Source organism: Podarcis erhardii (genome assembly GCF_964252035.2).
Source record: "Podarcis erhardii genome assembly, chromosome: 12".
In the NCBI taxonomy this organism is placed as follows: Eukaryota; Metazoa; Chordata; class Lepidosauria; order Squamata; family Lacertidae; genus Podarcis; species Podarcis erhardii.
The window spans coordinates 20,405,239-20,421,362 of record NC_138513.1 but is presented as its reverse complement, the minus strand read 5'-3'; the positions used below and the strand labels follow the sequence as shown (position 1 = coordinate 20,421,362).

General features: G+C 40.3%; 1 protein-coding gene across 7 annotated transcripts in view; it reads left to right on the top strand.

Moving 5' to 3' along the window:
* The window catches only part of CACNB2 (calcium voltage-gated channel auxiliary subunit beta 2), a 133,510-nt gene that overhangs the window by 59,327 nt on the left and 58,059 nt on the right, over positions 1–16,124 (top strand). The window contains exon 1 of one of the 7 annotated variants that reach the window (XM_081882092.1): positions 11,019–11,316. The exons of the other annotated variants lie outside the window; for them this stretch is intronic. Coding sequence (XP_081738218.1) covers positions 11,284–11,316 — 33 coding nt within the window. The 5' untranslated portion in view covers positions 11,019–11,283. Of the gene's footprint in view, positions 1–11,018; positions 11,317–16,124 lie in introns of those variants that run through there. 7 annotated transcript variants of the gene reach the window in all.

Sequence of the window (16,124 nt, the reverse complement as noted above, 5' to 3'; positions counted from 1 at the left end):
TTGTGGGTAAAGGAAAGAGCAACAAATGGTGTGATACAAAGGAAAAAACATTATTAAGTCGTCTTAGAAATATTTAATAAGGACTGCATCAAAGCATAAAGTGGTCTAAAAGATGTGCTGTTGTTGCTCAGCTGCTTGTAAATATATCATAAGTTTTTCACAGCAGGGGCACGTAATGCTGATGGTGTGTGGTACTGTGTTTCTGATTTTGTGTTGAAGCATAGAAGCTCTATCTGGCAGTATGCAACAGCCAATTAAAAATCTTGCAGTATAGACTCAGAATCATGTGAGATTAAAAACAAGATGAAGTTGTATATAATGAGGTCTCTTGGGTCATGGGCCCTTTTGTTGTCTTCAGTGGAAACTAGTTCTGGTGTTGTATACTCCCACATCTTTTTAAAAAACAGAATTTTTAAAATGCAAAAGGGGTGCTCAAAGTAGGTTAAGAACAGGTAAGTAGTTAATACATCCTCACCAATAATGAGTGTCATGTCTAGTAAGAAGGGGGGGGGGATATTTTAATATCCTATAAAATCACAAAATATACTCACCATACTATCTGAATTAATTGGTTTGTGACAGATGTTGTGTTGTAGATTATTTGTGGCCAATCAGAGCAATTGCTGCTTTTATAAATTGAGCATAACTGATAGTATAGAAGTAAAATAAATAAAGTTATAGTGTTAAGTGGTAAGAGACATAGCATATTTGGAAAATTCTTTTAATATACCCCAGCATGACAGCAAAATTGACATTGTTGTTGCTGGCACAATAATCCATGCATAGGAAGCAAAAATCATGGTTAGTAGTTAAACTATGGTTTAAGGTAGAACATGTGGCTTACTGGTGCATAGAGCTAAAATTGTGGGTGCTTTACTCCTCTCCTGTTCCTGCTGCTCTTGGTTTACCACTCGTAGTTTGTTTTAGGGAAACAAACCTCAGGCTGGGATTTAAACATAGCACTAAGCCAAATCATGGTTAACTCCTCCCAGTGCAGCAACAGGGGAGGAGTGAAATGCCTGTGATTTTCACTCCATGCACAAGTGAGCTGTGTGTTCACCTTTAAACCACAGTTTAGTTTAAATGTGATTTAAAGTAGCATGCAAACAAGACCACAGATAACACACCTTTTTCAAAATATTTTTCTTTCATTAGTCCAATAGCATTGCAGTAGTTAAATCCAGAAGTTACTAGGTCATGAATATGGTAACCATGGCTAGACTATCCCTGTCCAGGACTGGCTGTAGTTGGTTGACCAGCCATAGCTTGTAAAGGATACTCCATGTCACAGAATCAGCTTGAGTCTCTGGTTATGTCAGAAAATATATTCAGTTTATTAGCCCTCATCCAGCCCATCACTAAACTTAGGAAACTAGTTTAGCACTTCCACAGACTCACCTGATTCAGATGTTAAAGAGAAAGAAGTGGGACCTGAAAATAGATGCTGCAATGAGAAGTGCTCCTGTTCAGTAGTAACCTTCTTCATGATACTCCAGTCCTCTTCCCCCTCAGTTTTCAGTCCCATACCCTAGTCTGTCAGCATTTTGTGACTGTTGAGCAAGACAGGAAGCAGGTCCTCCAGGACTCACAGCCAAGTTGTGCCGTGAATAAATTAAGAGGAAAAATATCATCATTTGCATTAAGTTTTATGTCTAGCTGGAATGTGTCCAGGGATCCTACCTCTTGCCTGCCTTTTTGGATGGGTTAGGATGTGCAGAAACGTAGGCTTTTCTGTGGCTTGAATGTATCCTGCATGGCTGGACTGTACAAAGGTTGCATCCATTGGCCCACCTACGTTGCCTCTGGCCTCAATCATCATTTGCATATGGTCATTGGACTGGAAAAGGTTCTTCACCGCTGCAGCAGGGCTGGACGATATCAGCTTTTCAACATTGCGGTGTATCACCAGCCAAACATTGCAGCCTGGCGATATACCGCAATGTTGAATAAACAAGCTGCATTGGCCTCAGCCCACGAAGCTCCAGGTGAAACTGCTGCAGCTCTCACTGTGGGAGCTGAGGTGGTTTCACCACAGTGCATTGTGGGGTGGGACAACGCAGCTTGTTTCCACGGCTCAACTGGGGTGCGGGAGGACTCCCCAGCGGAGCCAGCCCCGGTGCTTTCCCTGCCCTGATACATCACCCAGGCCTACCCTGAAGTAAAGATTGCCTACTTAAAGTACAGTATGCATACTATAGAATATCTCAGAGATAAAGTACCTAGTGGTGGGTACAGAAATCTGCAAAATCTGCAAAACAGCAAAGTATACTTCAGACAGATTGAACATTTCACTGCTTCATTCTCCCTCTACTACGACTTGCAAGCCTCTTAAATAGTTCTTACCAATTTATTCTAATACAGCTTTCTTGAGGTTTATTGTTTTGTCATTGCAAGCAGGATTGTAAATGGAGTATAGATATAGATATAAATATTCACATGGTCGTTTCACTCATTTTATGGCATAAAATGAGAAAAAATAATCCTAGAGTAACCCTTTGCTAGTCGTTTTGAACAAAACAGCCTTTTTCCTGTGTTTTAAATCAGTCGTTATCAGCCTACATAGTGGTTCAGTACAGATGTTTCCTACACAAGTGTTGTGCTCACATGCTCTTTTTCTCTTTCTCTCCTTCTCTCCACATGCTAGAAAAGGAAATCAACATCATCTGTTTTTAAACTAACCATGGTTCTTTGAGACATTTGATGTTAGAGAGCTGTGATTTGTTTAAACTATGATAAGTTTAAACTATGATAGGAGGGACGCGGGTGGCGCTGTGGGTAAAACCTCAGCGCCTAGGACTTGCCGATCGTATGGGCGGCAGTTCGAATCCCCGCGGCGGGGTGAGCTCCCGTCGTTCAGTCCCAGCTCCTGCCCACCTAGTAGTTCGAAAGCGCTCTTAAGTGCAAGTATATAGCGGGAAGGTAAACGGCGTTTCCGTGTGCTGCGCTGGTGCTGGCTCACCAGAGCAGCTTCGTCATGCTGGCCACGTGACCCGGAAGTGTCTCCGGACAGCGCTGGCCCCCGGCCTCTTAAGCGAGATGGGCACGCAACCCCAGAGTTGAACATGACTGGCCCGTACGGGCAGGGGTACCTTTACCTTTACCTTTTATGATAAGTGAAAAACAACTAGTATCAATCTGTAGTCCTAGATCGTGGCTTGTTCGCAAACCATAGTTTAAATAAAGCACTGCTTCTCAAGTTCAGTCATCAGGAAAGTTACTTAGAAGGATAAAGGCTGGTAGTAATAGAGAAATTGTAAAATGTTCCTAAAATAGAATAAAACAGGCAAAACACACAAATCCAACTTCCTTCTGTTGGATTATATTTGCCACACAAATGCCAATTAAAATAAAATATTCTAGAGCGCTTTTCAAATGTTTGGACTTTTGTTTGTCTACAATTGTACTCAAAAGGACAGAATATTGCTCAGTTCTCATTTAATATTAGGGGCTGCCACCCCTGCTCACTCTGTTTGCCAATGCTGTCTTCCCCTTACCCCTTCCTCCTCCCCTGACCAAATGTCCCCTTTCCACCTCACCCATCCTGCCACCTATCACCCTTTCCCTGCAGCTCACCTCAAGCCCCTCTGCTCTCACCCCAAGACCTATATCATTTCAAAGGCTTGCTAAAACATACATTTAATAGAAGGAGCACTGCACAAGAGGCTTGATAACCGCTGTGTGAAGGGCCTCCCCCTGCCCCGTTAAACCTTGCACTTCACAGTTGGTTCCCACTCAGTAAACAGCTCAGCTGGGCGAGCCTGCTGTTCTTTGTGCTGCAGTTGGCGTGACCACCTGTTATATAGACAGACTGAAAACAGCTTTGACGTGATTACTTTTCCATGCTGACTCCATAATTATGTAGTGCTTGTCATCTTATTCCTGCATCAGGCGGGCACCGCTTTCACACCAGCATCAGCTGCCATCAGTGATGTGGGCCAGGCAGAAGAATCACATCATTTAGCAGTGCAACAATTTCAGCTATGCATAATAGCAGCCACTTTTCTATGTTCTTTTGTAATGTATAGCTTATATAATACTTAAACTGCACATGATGGCATCATACTCCTGTCTCCAATTGTATATTTTAATCATGTCTAAAGTGAAGTGGAGCACTGTTAGGTGGTACTAAACTCTTCCTCTTATTTGCATCTCTTTTCGCTCAACTAGACTCTAAATTTGGGAGTATAGCTAAGAATAACACACCTGTATGAAGGAAAAGTAGATAGAAAATGAATTGAACTTAAATAATTTCTCTTCATTAAATAAGGCGGGACTGGAGGAAAGATGTCCTTTTGCTATAGCTTTTTGAGCATGTGTAACATTTCTGTTTTTTCAGGATACAGTTTGGATAATATATATGCTGTAAAAAAAGGCTAGTGATTTGTGTGTATATACTCAATATTCAAAACCACATACTAAGATCGGTTCATAATTCTCATTACACCTTGCCATCAACATTGAATGTGGTGTGAATATGAATAACTCAATATCTGCAGCTAAAATGGAATGTAATTTTTGATGTTATGCACTTTGCTTATAAATACAGTAAGCCTACAACTTGCACTTGCTTTACTTAAGTGATTGTAACCTTAGGTGGGTGGAGGACAAACAAACAAACAAACAAACAAACAAACAAACAAAGAGTTAAGAGAACTGTCTGAAGTAATCTCAAAACATGGGCAAACAAATAGCACACAGAACTGATTTTTTTATAGTTAAGCAAAATCTATGGTTTTCGACCTGGTTTGGCCTTTGACTCACAAGCCTTTGGCTCACCATCCTTTGGCTAATTCATGTAACACAAAACCATAGTTTACCATTATATCTAAAGACATTGCTTCTTAGCGACTTATGTGAATTTTTCCACATTCTTCTGGATTTTGGGAGTATGCACATGGAGATGGAGAGTGCTGCAACTGAATTGTGTGATGGCCTTTGAACTTTTGAAGTTGCTATTACAGACATTGCAACAGGATTCCTAAAATCAGTCTCAGAGATAACATGAAGAAAGTATTTATTAAAATAAAATGGAACAAGTGACTTGAGAAACTGATATTACATCCTTGATTCTAACCCTTTGTTTTGCTCCTTTGCATATAACTATGTAACATCTAACTATGGAAGGAAATGCCTAATTTTCAGTCATTGAAATTTTTTACTATAAGAAGGAGGAAAGAAATGTGGCCATTATATATTTGTACATATGAATATTTTTAGCCACAGCTTTTTAAATAAAACACATATTGTTTCTGTCTTATCAGAAATTACATCACCGAATCACTGGCCAAGTATGCTATTAGTATCCCTATTCTTGATTTATGATTGCTCAAAAGCTCTTCTGTGCTTAAATTAAAAGTTGTTTCATTCTAACAAAGCCCAATCTCTTTTACTAAAATAGATGTTCCCCCTAAAGAGAGTAAAGGACACTCTGTTAAGTGATGTTGAAGAGTTTCTTTGAAAAAGCAGCAGAAACTGAATCAAATCAGTATTTTAGCAAGACCTCTTAAGGAATTACATTTTTATAATAACTTTCATGTGATAGTTTATTGTGACCTCTTTACTAATATATTCCTTTTTTCAGTGGTTTTTTCCCTGTGATAAATATTTCTATTGGCCTTCTTACAACCCATCTTGTATAAATTACAAGGTGAATGGTGCACTTTATTCAGCTATGAACTTTATTTCTGATGTCAGCAGATGTTAAGCAATACCATGACGAATATGTACATACAGGAAAGTGTCAGAGAATATAATAAACTGAAGCTAGTGGTATTTTACAATGCATTCTTATGCATGTCTACTCATATAAAAGTCTATAGGATTGCAACCTTAGTAACTAACACAATTACTGTAGAAATAAATAATTTCAGCTCTCATACTATCAGTGTGAAAGATTAATGACCAGGAGTTTACAAAACTGAAAATACTATTAAGTAGTTGAAACAGGTTAATTTGTTTGCTATTGCCCATACTTTTCTTTTTGGAGTGGTAGCAAATAGAGCCATAACAGTTTGTTCTCCTTCATGTGGTGAAGTGCTTTTTTTCTGGGTGCTTTTTTTTCAGTGCTTTTTTCTGGGGGGACTCAGTGGGACACATACTCCTAAACATTTTGTGAATCTTTGTACTTTTGTCCATTTACTGTATTTATTTTTCCCTATTTGAACTATAAAATAGTGATTTTCTTGAGTCAAAATGAGAGTAAGGTAAAGGTAAAGGGACCCCTGACCATTAGGTCCAGTCGTGACTGGCTCTGGGGTTGCGACGCTCATCTCGCTTTATTGGCCAAGGGAGCCGGTGTACAGCTTCCGGGTCATGTGGCCAGCATGACTAAGCCGCTTCTGGTGAACCAGAGCAGTGCACGAAAACGTCATTTACCTTCCCACTGGAGTGGTACCTATTTATCTACTTGCACTTTGATGAGCTTTCGAACTACTAGGTTGGCAGGAGCAGGGACCAAGCAACGGGAGCTCACCCCATCGCGGGGATTCGAACCACCGACCTTCTGATCGGCAAGTCCTAGACTCTGTGGTTTAACCCACAGTGCCACCTGCATCCCAGAATGAGAGTACCCCTAAACAATTTTTTAAGGAAAAAAAGCACTGGTCTTATTCATATGTGAGGTCTATGGGCCATCAGAGTTTCCTTTGGGAAGGTGACCATAGCTCAGTAGTGAAACCAATTTAACTGCCTGAAGCCCAGCAGAGCTCCTTTTATTGCAACTTCCTGGCTGGTTTCTTTGATGTGGGAAAGTGCAGTATATGTACAGAGCATGGTCTGAAGGCGCATTATTCAATGGAATTACTGAAACTTTGCAGTTCTAGGTCTGATCAGTGACTGCATAGAAGATCACCTGGAAAACCTAAGTATATTATGCTGGATTTCATCATGAAATAAAGGCAGGCTAGAAAAGCAATATATTCATTTTTTTTCTCAAAGATTTATGTATTTATAGAGAAAGCAATTAAAAGACAAGGAATGAAAGTTCTGCAATGGTGACATAGACATGATCAATTACTCATTCATTTGGTTCCTTTTGATTGGTGCTTAGCCTGTGATCTGCTCATGATCATTTTACTGTTGCCTTAATTTTATGCTGAATATGATTATGGTTTTATATCATGAACTGTGGTTTTATTGGTTATATCCTTCCCTGAAATCAATTGTTAGTGGGCAGGTTAAATATATTTTAATTACATACATATATATATATATATTAAATTAAATATATATATTAAATTAAATATATATTAAATATATATATTTAAATATATATTAAATATATATTTAATTACATATATATATATACACACACACACACACACACACATATATATACAACAACTATATATGTTGTTTAGTTGTTTATGCTGTCCTGTGCCTTTCCCACGCTTGAAGAGAAATCTAATCTACTTAACAGTTTAGTCGTGTCCGACTCTTTGTGACCCCATGGACCAGAGCACGCCAGGCACTCCTGTCTTCCACTGTCTCCCACAGTTTGGTCAAACTCACGTTGGTAGCTTCGAGAACACTGTCCAACCATATATATTTCAAAGGACGCTGACTGCAATTGACCCCAGAGTTTTCCCTCTTGCCATGCTATGTGGTGCTGCTTTGAGTGATTAAAAATGCATAATGTAATAAAAGGAGGAATAGTTTATGAAGGAAACTATTCTTGCACAGTTGCATCAACATGCCATACTCAGTAGGCACTGATACAGAAATGATAAAAATGAGAAATGAATTCCTGCAAAGTATATTTTGAGTCAGATTTTGATTTCACTTTTGCGATTGGGTATTTTAGTCACTAGGAAAGACATAAGTAATGTAGCAGTGCTCAGAACAAAAGTTAATACTGCACAGGAAGGGAAGCAGTCCAGAGAAGGATTGAAAAAAAAGGGGGCTTATGTCTGGCGGACTGATAAGATGGATAGCATCTATTTCTGGAGTTGAACTTCCCAGTGATAAAGAGAAATGCTGTTCAAAGTATCATGGATAAACGACAGCAACGTATTCAACAGGAAAGCCTAGAGATGTGTCACTTCTCCCAGATAAATGTAAAATGGCACTGATGCTGCACAGCCTGTTTATTTCAATAGAGCTTATGCAGAAGCTGCAGTAGCAACACTTCAGTAAATACTAAATTGGGCAGAATATTGTTTCATCAGGTAAAAAGAGGTGAGGAAAAATATGTATATAAAATAAATCCCATTTTAAGTTACACTACTGACATTCTTTTACTGAATTATGCTTCCCAGTATTAAATCTGGTTATATATAATCCATGCACTTTGTTAAAGTGATCAAAATAAAAAGCTTGTTGAGAGAGAGAAAATGAATGCATCAGGTTTGTTAAGAAGAATATGTTTATTCTATTAATATTGCCAACTAAAGCTGTGGTGTCTTTCTGTTGCTTTTCCCAAAGGCATTGCATTGCAAACTTATGCAAACTTATTTATAGTGTGCCTAGTTGTGTAACTGGTGTTTTTTGTAGCTTTTGGCTAAGATTCCAATACCAAGACTTCCTGCTAATTCAACTATGATATGATATTAACAAAAAGTCAACCTGTCAGGTTTTTGAGACAAATTCATGTTTACTAATGTATTACTGATCTTATGGGGAGAAAGTGTGGTAATGGAAAGAGAATAAAATTCATTGGGAATTTTAACAAGCCAAGGGAGGCTGTGTTATGTCAGGAGTGGGGAACTTTTTTTGAACCTCAGGGGCCACATGCCAATAGAGGGTGAGAGCAGAGACAAAGCAACAAAGTTCCATTTGTACAGAAGGTTACTTTCTGCACACATTCACACATCCCTCAGTGTCCTTCATACAGGCAACCAACAGCCATCATCAGACACATTCCAGTCAGGCAAAACACTTGAGTATGAAATAGGGCTAGTGAGTGGTGTGGACTGAGGAGAGAGAGGACAGCTGATGAGGGTTGTGCTTCATAGTCCAAAAAGAAATTAAGGGAGAATTAGCAGCACTATAGGGTTCCACAAGAACCCCAGATCTACTACCTTTAATTTAAGCGAGATACAGTGAGTCCCTTATTTTCTTACCAAGCAAGTCTGGGACCATTCTTGTCCCTAGGATCCCTGGAATACACATACAAGATTAAGCTGCCCCCTTTCTCCAACCTATTAAGTCCTTCCTGAAAGCTCTGCAGTTTCTTCCAACTAGCATTTCTTCACCTCAGGTTGGCTCCTCCCTCCAGGTAAGTTAAGCAAGGTCTTTAATTTTCTGCTTCTGCCTCTTCAGGGAGACGTGCCACTCTGCCCTTCCAGTCTGATCCTGCCTCAGCTGGGGTAGGTGGGGTCTGATTGGAGCTCTATAAACAGCCATTACTGTTTTTTCAGAGCAGGGGAGAAACTTGTTTTTTCTCCTTTTTCTTTTCCTCACACTGTCAGTGAGTTACTGCCTTCTTCCCCTTAGTCTTCCTCATCACTGGAGGATGATTTGCAAACAATGGCAAGCAGGGTAGACCAGTACCCTGAAATGCTTTACTGTGGGACATATGCACTTGGTGTGGCTGATGGTGTTTTGCCAAGGAACATGGTGATGGGTAGCTGGCACCTTTGTCTCCTCAACTGGTCAGGGCATGCTTGGGCAGCCTCCTGATCTGCGGATGCAGCTTTAACACGGGTGCTGATGTTTTTCAAATAGAAGCATTGTTTGAAGCAGATCTGCCAACTGGAGCTGGCTCAGAACTCCTTTGCAGGTTACTTGAAGTGTGCATACAGCATGAGAACCTTCTTATACAAGGTGCTGCCATTGATGAGGATACACCAATGGTTCATGCTTTCTAGCCATAGGTTCAGTGCCTCATCCCACATGTGACTGGGGATCTTGGCAGTTGTAGGTGTACTGGGACTTGCTGCCCCTGAAGCCTGGAGTTTCTTCTCCCTTATATTAATGGCACATATGTTGGACTCATTCCTGCTAAACTTGCATGCCACAGCACATGCTCATGCAGTCCTGTAAACAGTCCATCACTTCCAATTTCTCCTCAGGCTTGGGCACCAACCGCTGCCTCTTGGGTTTGCCATCACTCGAGGAAGATGATGGCACTGTGTGTTTAGGTGCCATCTCATATGCTTTCTAACCTCCAACAGCTAAAAAACCCCTCCAAACTCCACCACAATCACCCCCTCCCAACCTCCTTCCTCAAACTCCAACTCTGCACAAGTCTCAGTGCAAGGGCTCTTGGGATTGCAATTACAACGGTTTATGGGATTGCTAGGTGCTGTTTTCATGCCTTTTCTAACTGCTTCGCACCTCTTCTGGGGCTGTTTTAGCAATTTTAAAATTCACTTCCAGATTCGGCGCAATGTGCGTATACACGGTCATGTGCATATTGAACACGCATAAATAGGGGGCTGCCTGTAAACATCATCATCACAATCACACACACACACACACGCGGCATATTTAAAAGGCCATAGGTTGTTTAACTTGATTCTTACAGTTTCAGTATTTATACCCTGATGGAATGGAAAGGACTTTAAAAATTATTTTGAAAATAAGAACTGAAAAAAGTTCAGGCAACAGAATAGTGTTTGATTAGAAAACGGGATGCTCTGATTATTTTCCCCATATCTCCTAATGAGCAGCTTGTTCTAACAAAGGTTGTAAGTGAATTGCTTTTTGAGCCTCTGCCTCTAATTCGCCTCTCTAAGGATCTGCCCCCTTTTGGAGAGCTAAATCTTCTTGAAGTGCCAGTCATGTCACCAGATGAGATCTCAAAATACCCATTTCCTTGATCATTAATACTATCTTGTACATAAGTGATTGTATAGAAAGAAAAGTGTGCATATACTGTAGTGAGATGAACCGCAACAGCCCTTGGCTATTCCTACTAAGTGAACAGGATTCTTGCTGTTTTTCAAGTACAGCCCTATACTTAGAGCCAATCATTGCAGGGCCAGCTACATGCAATTAGCATGGGACTTTTGAATAACTGACCTATGCCTTTCAACTGTACACTTCTACTTATAGAAGTGGATTAAGATAACACATCTTTGTGGCTGTCTTTCCTTGCTTGTGGAATATTTTTACTGGTGCAGCTTGCCAAATCATAATTTCCTTAACTGCCTACAGCAAGAGGTTTTGTTTTTGTATCAGAGAACAATATTTAAAGACCATTTCAACCGTGGGAAACAAGTACTGAAGCTCTGTATCCCAGCTGTAGAAAGTATATCACGAAGATAGTGAACTTTTAAGAGAAAACTAAGGAACTTCAAGACTATATGAACACAGTGAAGAAGTGTAAAATTCGACAAAGATATGTACCTATACGACAATGAAGATTTTGAAGGGGTAAGTTGTGAACATATTGTATGTGAGAGGGTTGGGTAGACATGTAAAATTTCTGATTATTTTTGAACCATAAGGGGAAATATACCATCACCCCACTTTTTGAGGGAATGGGGAAATGGGTATTTGTGAAAAACTGAAATACAGGCAATATTCACTTTTTGTGTCTAACCTAAACTTAGTTTATAATCTTTTGTATATTTATAAAATTTAAAAGTAGATATGCTTTCTAACCTCCAACAGTAATTGCAAATATACCCACTTTATTTATTTTATTTTGAATGTTTTTAAACTGCCTTTCAAGACTACATCATTCTGTTCTATTAGATGAAGGTGCAATCTGCTATACCCTTAGGTATCTAAGTATGCAGTAGCTTTTCCCAGTTGTGAAAACAAGGACAAATAAAATAAATAAAAACAATGTCATAATAAACAAGAGGAAGAGTTTCTTATCCATGCTTTGAGCTGCAACATTATTATGTAGAAGCATAAGTCGTACTTTCAGGGACAAATAAATGCCCTAGTAAATTTGGTTGTGCTGTTGAATTTATCAGTAGTACAGTATCATTATACATATCAAATATAGTAATAGTGGACAAAATTAGCTATCCTGGAATCATATATTAATATGAGATCCCTTTCCAACATGGTAAATAATATAGCTTGATAATATATCTTAATTTTATTTCTTGAATCAGAATTAATGTTACAGCTTCTGATTCCTTTCTTTCAGTTTGAGCTTCACATGCTAGTTTGTTCCTTGAATAAAAATACACCCATACAAACAGTCATCAGTTTGTTTTTTTTACTACAGTAGATGGAGGAGTTTGAGACAACTGAGTGTTGTACAAATGCTGCAGCACAGTTGTTGACAAGAGTGATACCCTGTCAGATTATAATACCTGCACTTGGAGTTTTGTACTGGTTGCTGATTTGTTACCAGGACAAGTTCAAGATCTTACTATTGGTGTATAAAACTTTTAATGGCTTGGAACCTGTTTACTTGCGGGATCACAAGTGTGTCCACTCTACCACTTTAGTCTGCAGAACTAGCATTGTTACACATACCACATTGTACTTGTTATACAGCTATAAGAAATCGGTATTTTAGTGTGGTACCACCCACACTTTGGAATTCCCTGTGTGTTGACATCAGGCAGTTCCTTTGCTTGTACTCTTTTCCGCACCTCCTTAAAATATCCAGAAACGGTGTTGATGTGTTTTAATTTTTTTACTTTTAATATTAGTGAACTTTATATGTTTTAAATAGTTTTAAACTTGTTATTTTAACATATATTGTCAATCAAGCATCATATATTTTTTTTGTTAAATAAATAAAATAAAGACAAGACTTTGTCCCCATGCTTCAGGAGAAATATGCTTTGGAGTCTCTCAAAGTGCAATTCTGCACCAAATACCTGAAACATGTATTCTGCGTTCTGTGCTTTGCAACATTTGAAAGTAGTTTCCTTGCATTATGTTTTGAAGTACATTACTTCTCTAGTATAGAATCATAGAATTGTAGAGTTTGAAGGGAACTCGAGGATCATCTAGTCTAACTCTCTGCAATGCAGGAATCTCAACTAAAGCATCCATGACAGATGGCCATCCAACTTCTGCTTAAAAATCTTCAAGGAAGGAGAGTCCACTACATTCTCAGGAAGACCTTTCCACTGTCAAAGAGCTCTTACCGTCAGAAAGTTCTTCCTGATGTTTAATTGGAATCTCCTTTCTTAGAATTTGAAGCAATATATCATAATATTATATTATTAAGAGAAGGATTCCAATAACCTTGAAAAAAGTAGTTAACTTATTGCTTGCCTATGTAATGTGTGTAATGTGGAGGTGGGATATAAATATTTAAACAGTAACATCCACATGTAATATTTGCTTTGCTTTTTCAATATAAGATGGCGGCACGTGTAGATGCAGCGGCTGGTTGCTCCTCAACTCAGAATTTGGCTTTTTTGTCCTGCCAAAATAGACTTGTTTATAGTCGGCAGGACATGTTATCTATTCGGCTACGGAGTGTGTGCTGCATAAATTGTGAGTGTCTCCGCGTCTGCAAGGAAGATTTTTTGACTTCAAAGAACTGGGGGTTAAAGAGACACAGGAGAGATCGTAAACAGAAGAGAGGCTGCAGAGGAGGAAGGCGATTAAGGCAATTAAGCAAATTCCTTCCAGTAGCACCTTAAAGACCAACTAAGTCAGTTCTTGGTATGAGCTTTCGTGTGCATGCACACTTCTTCAGATATTGGTATCTGAAGAAGTGTGCATGCACACGAAAGCTCATACCAAGAACTGACTTAGTTGGTCTTTAAGGTGCTACTGGAAGGAATTTGTTTTGTTTTGACTATGGCAGACCAACACGGCTACCTATCTGTAACTAAGGCAATTAAGGTTGAAGACACAACATTATAACTTACCGCTTCCCAGCATTTTCTATGCGAATGTGAGATCTTTGGTGAATAAGCTGGAGGAGTGGAGATTGTGGATAGCAACTGAGAAAACTGTGAGTGAATGCTGTCTCCTGCTGCTTACAGAAACTTGGCTGACACCAATTATTCCTGACTCAGCCATAGAACTAACAGGCTATACAGTGTTCCGCCATGATAGAACAGAGGACTCTGGTAAAAGGAGGGGGGGAGGTTTGTGTGCATACGTAAATAATAACTGGTGCACAAACCACGCTGTGATAGCTAGTCATTGCTCCCCAACTGTGGAATTTATGACGCTTAAATGCAGACCAATATATATCCCCCAAGAATTTACAGTAGTACTGATAACTATAGTATACATTGCACCTGATGCGAACACCAATGAGGCAATGGGTCTTCTGCATGATGTCATTAGCAGACAACAAGGCAAGTATCCCGAGGCTGCATTTCTTGTATGCGGGGATTTTAACCAGGCAGATTTGAAAGTGGCCCTACCCAAATTCTATCAACACATAAAGTGTGCAACCAGGGGAGAAAGGACTCTGGACAGGCTGTATACAAATGTCAAACAGGCCTATAAGGCCGAACCACTGGCACATCTAGGCCAATCTGATCATGTGTCCCTGCTCCTGACTCCTGAATATATTCCATTGAGGAAACGGACTCCAGCTGTAAAGAGGGATATTACAATATGGCCAGCTGAAGCATCCCAACAACTACAAGACTGTTTTCATGACACCGACTGGGAGGTATTTGCCCAACAGGATGTAGAGACTCATACTGAGCAAGTGTTGGACTATATCAGGTTCTGCACTGACAATGTAACACAGAGGCGCCGGATAAAGATCTACCCAAACAGGAAGCCCTGGATGACAAGGGAGGTCCAGGGGTTGCTAAAGGCAAGAAATACTGCTTTCAGAAGTGGAGATAAGTCGTTGTACAGCTTAGCTAGAGCGGATCTAAAGAGAGGTATCCGTGTAGCAAAGGAGGCGTATAGACAGCGGCTGGAGAATCATCTACAAAGCAACAACACCAGGCAGGTGTGGCAAGGCGTACAAGAATTAACAGGGTATAAATCCAAGGATTCCCTGGCAGACGAGGGAGGGGCATCCCTCGCAGAGGATCTGAATGCCTTTTTTGCCCGTTTTGAAGTAACATCTGCAGCAACACCTGCTGAGGCTTTACCACCACCACCACCACCACTCCCTGTGAAGGCTTTGCCACCATCACCACCATCGTCATCATCAGTACAAAGGAATGTGGTAGTCTCTGTGGAAAAAGAAGAGATGAGGAAGGTGCTGAAGGGAATCAACCCAAGGAAGGCCACAGGGCCAGATGGGGTAGCTGGAAGGGTACTGAGAGACTGTGCAGATCAACTAGCAGGAGTTTTCACTGGGATTTTAAATCGATCCCTAGCCCAGGCTATTGTTCCATCCTGCCTAAAGTCCTCTACTATCGTTCCAATAGCAAAAAAATCTAACCCGGAAGATCTGAATGACTTTCGTCCAGTAGCACTCACACCTATAATCATGAAGTGCTTTGAAAAGCTGGTACGAAATTATGTCATTGCCTGTTTACCAGAGGGACTGGACACATTCCAATTTGCTTATAAAACAAAAAGATCGACAGAGGACGCTGTGGCGATTGCCCTCCATGCCGTTCTTGCACATTTGGAGCAGCGGGGGGGGGGGGGTTATGCCAGACTGCTTTTTTTAGATTTCAGCTTGGCATTTAATACCATTCTACCACAACGTCTGGTGTCTAAACTGGAAGATCTGGGGCTCCCGTTATCACTTTGTGGGTGGATATTGGACTTTCTGTCAGACCGCACCCAGACGGTTCGGTTGGGCCCTTATACCTCTAATACACTTAAGACTAACACAGGAACACCACAGGGATGCATACTTAGTCCGCTACTTTATATTCTCTACACGTACGATTGTGTCGCTGCTCACCCTAGTAATAGGGTTGTCAAATTTGCAGATGACACAACCGTGATTGGGCTCATCTCTGAAAGGGAGGGTGAAACGGACTATAGAGATGAGGTGGAGCGGCTGACAGAGTGGTGCAGAGCTAACAACTTGCTCATAAATACAAGGAAGACAAAGGAGCTTGTGGTGGACTTCAGGAGACAGAAGAGCAATGTCCAGCCACTTTTGATTGATGGGGTCTGTGTGGAGAGGGTAACAACGTTCAGATTTTTGGGTATTGAATTACAAGAGGATCTGTCCTGGAGTGTCAACACAAGGGGGCTTGTGAAGAAGGCGCAGCAGAGACTGTACTTTTTGAGAATCCTAAGGAAAAACCATCTTCCGCAGAAACTGCTGCTTGCCTTCTATCACTGTGCCATTGAGAGCGTGCTCACTTATGGCT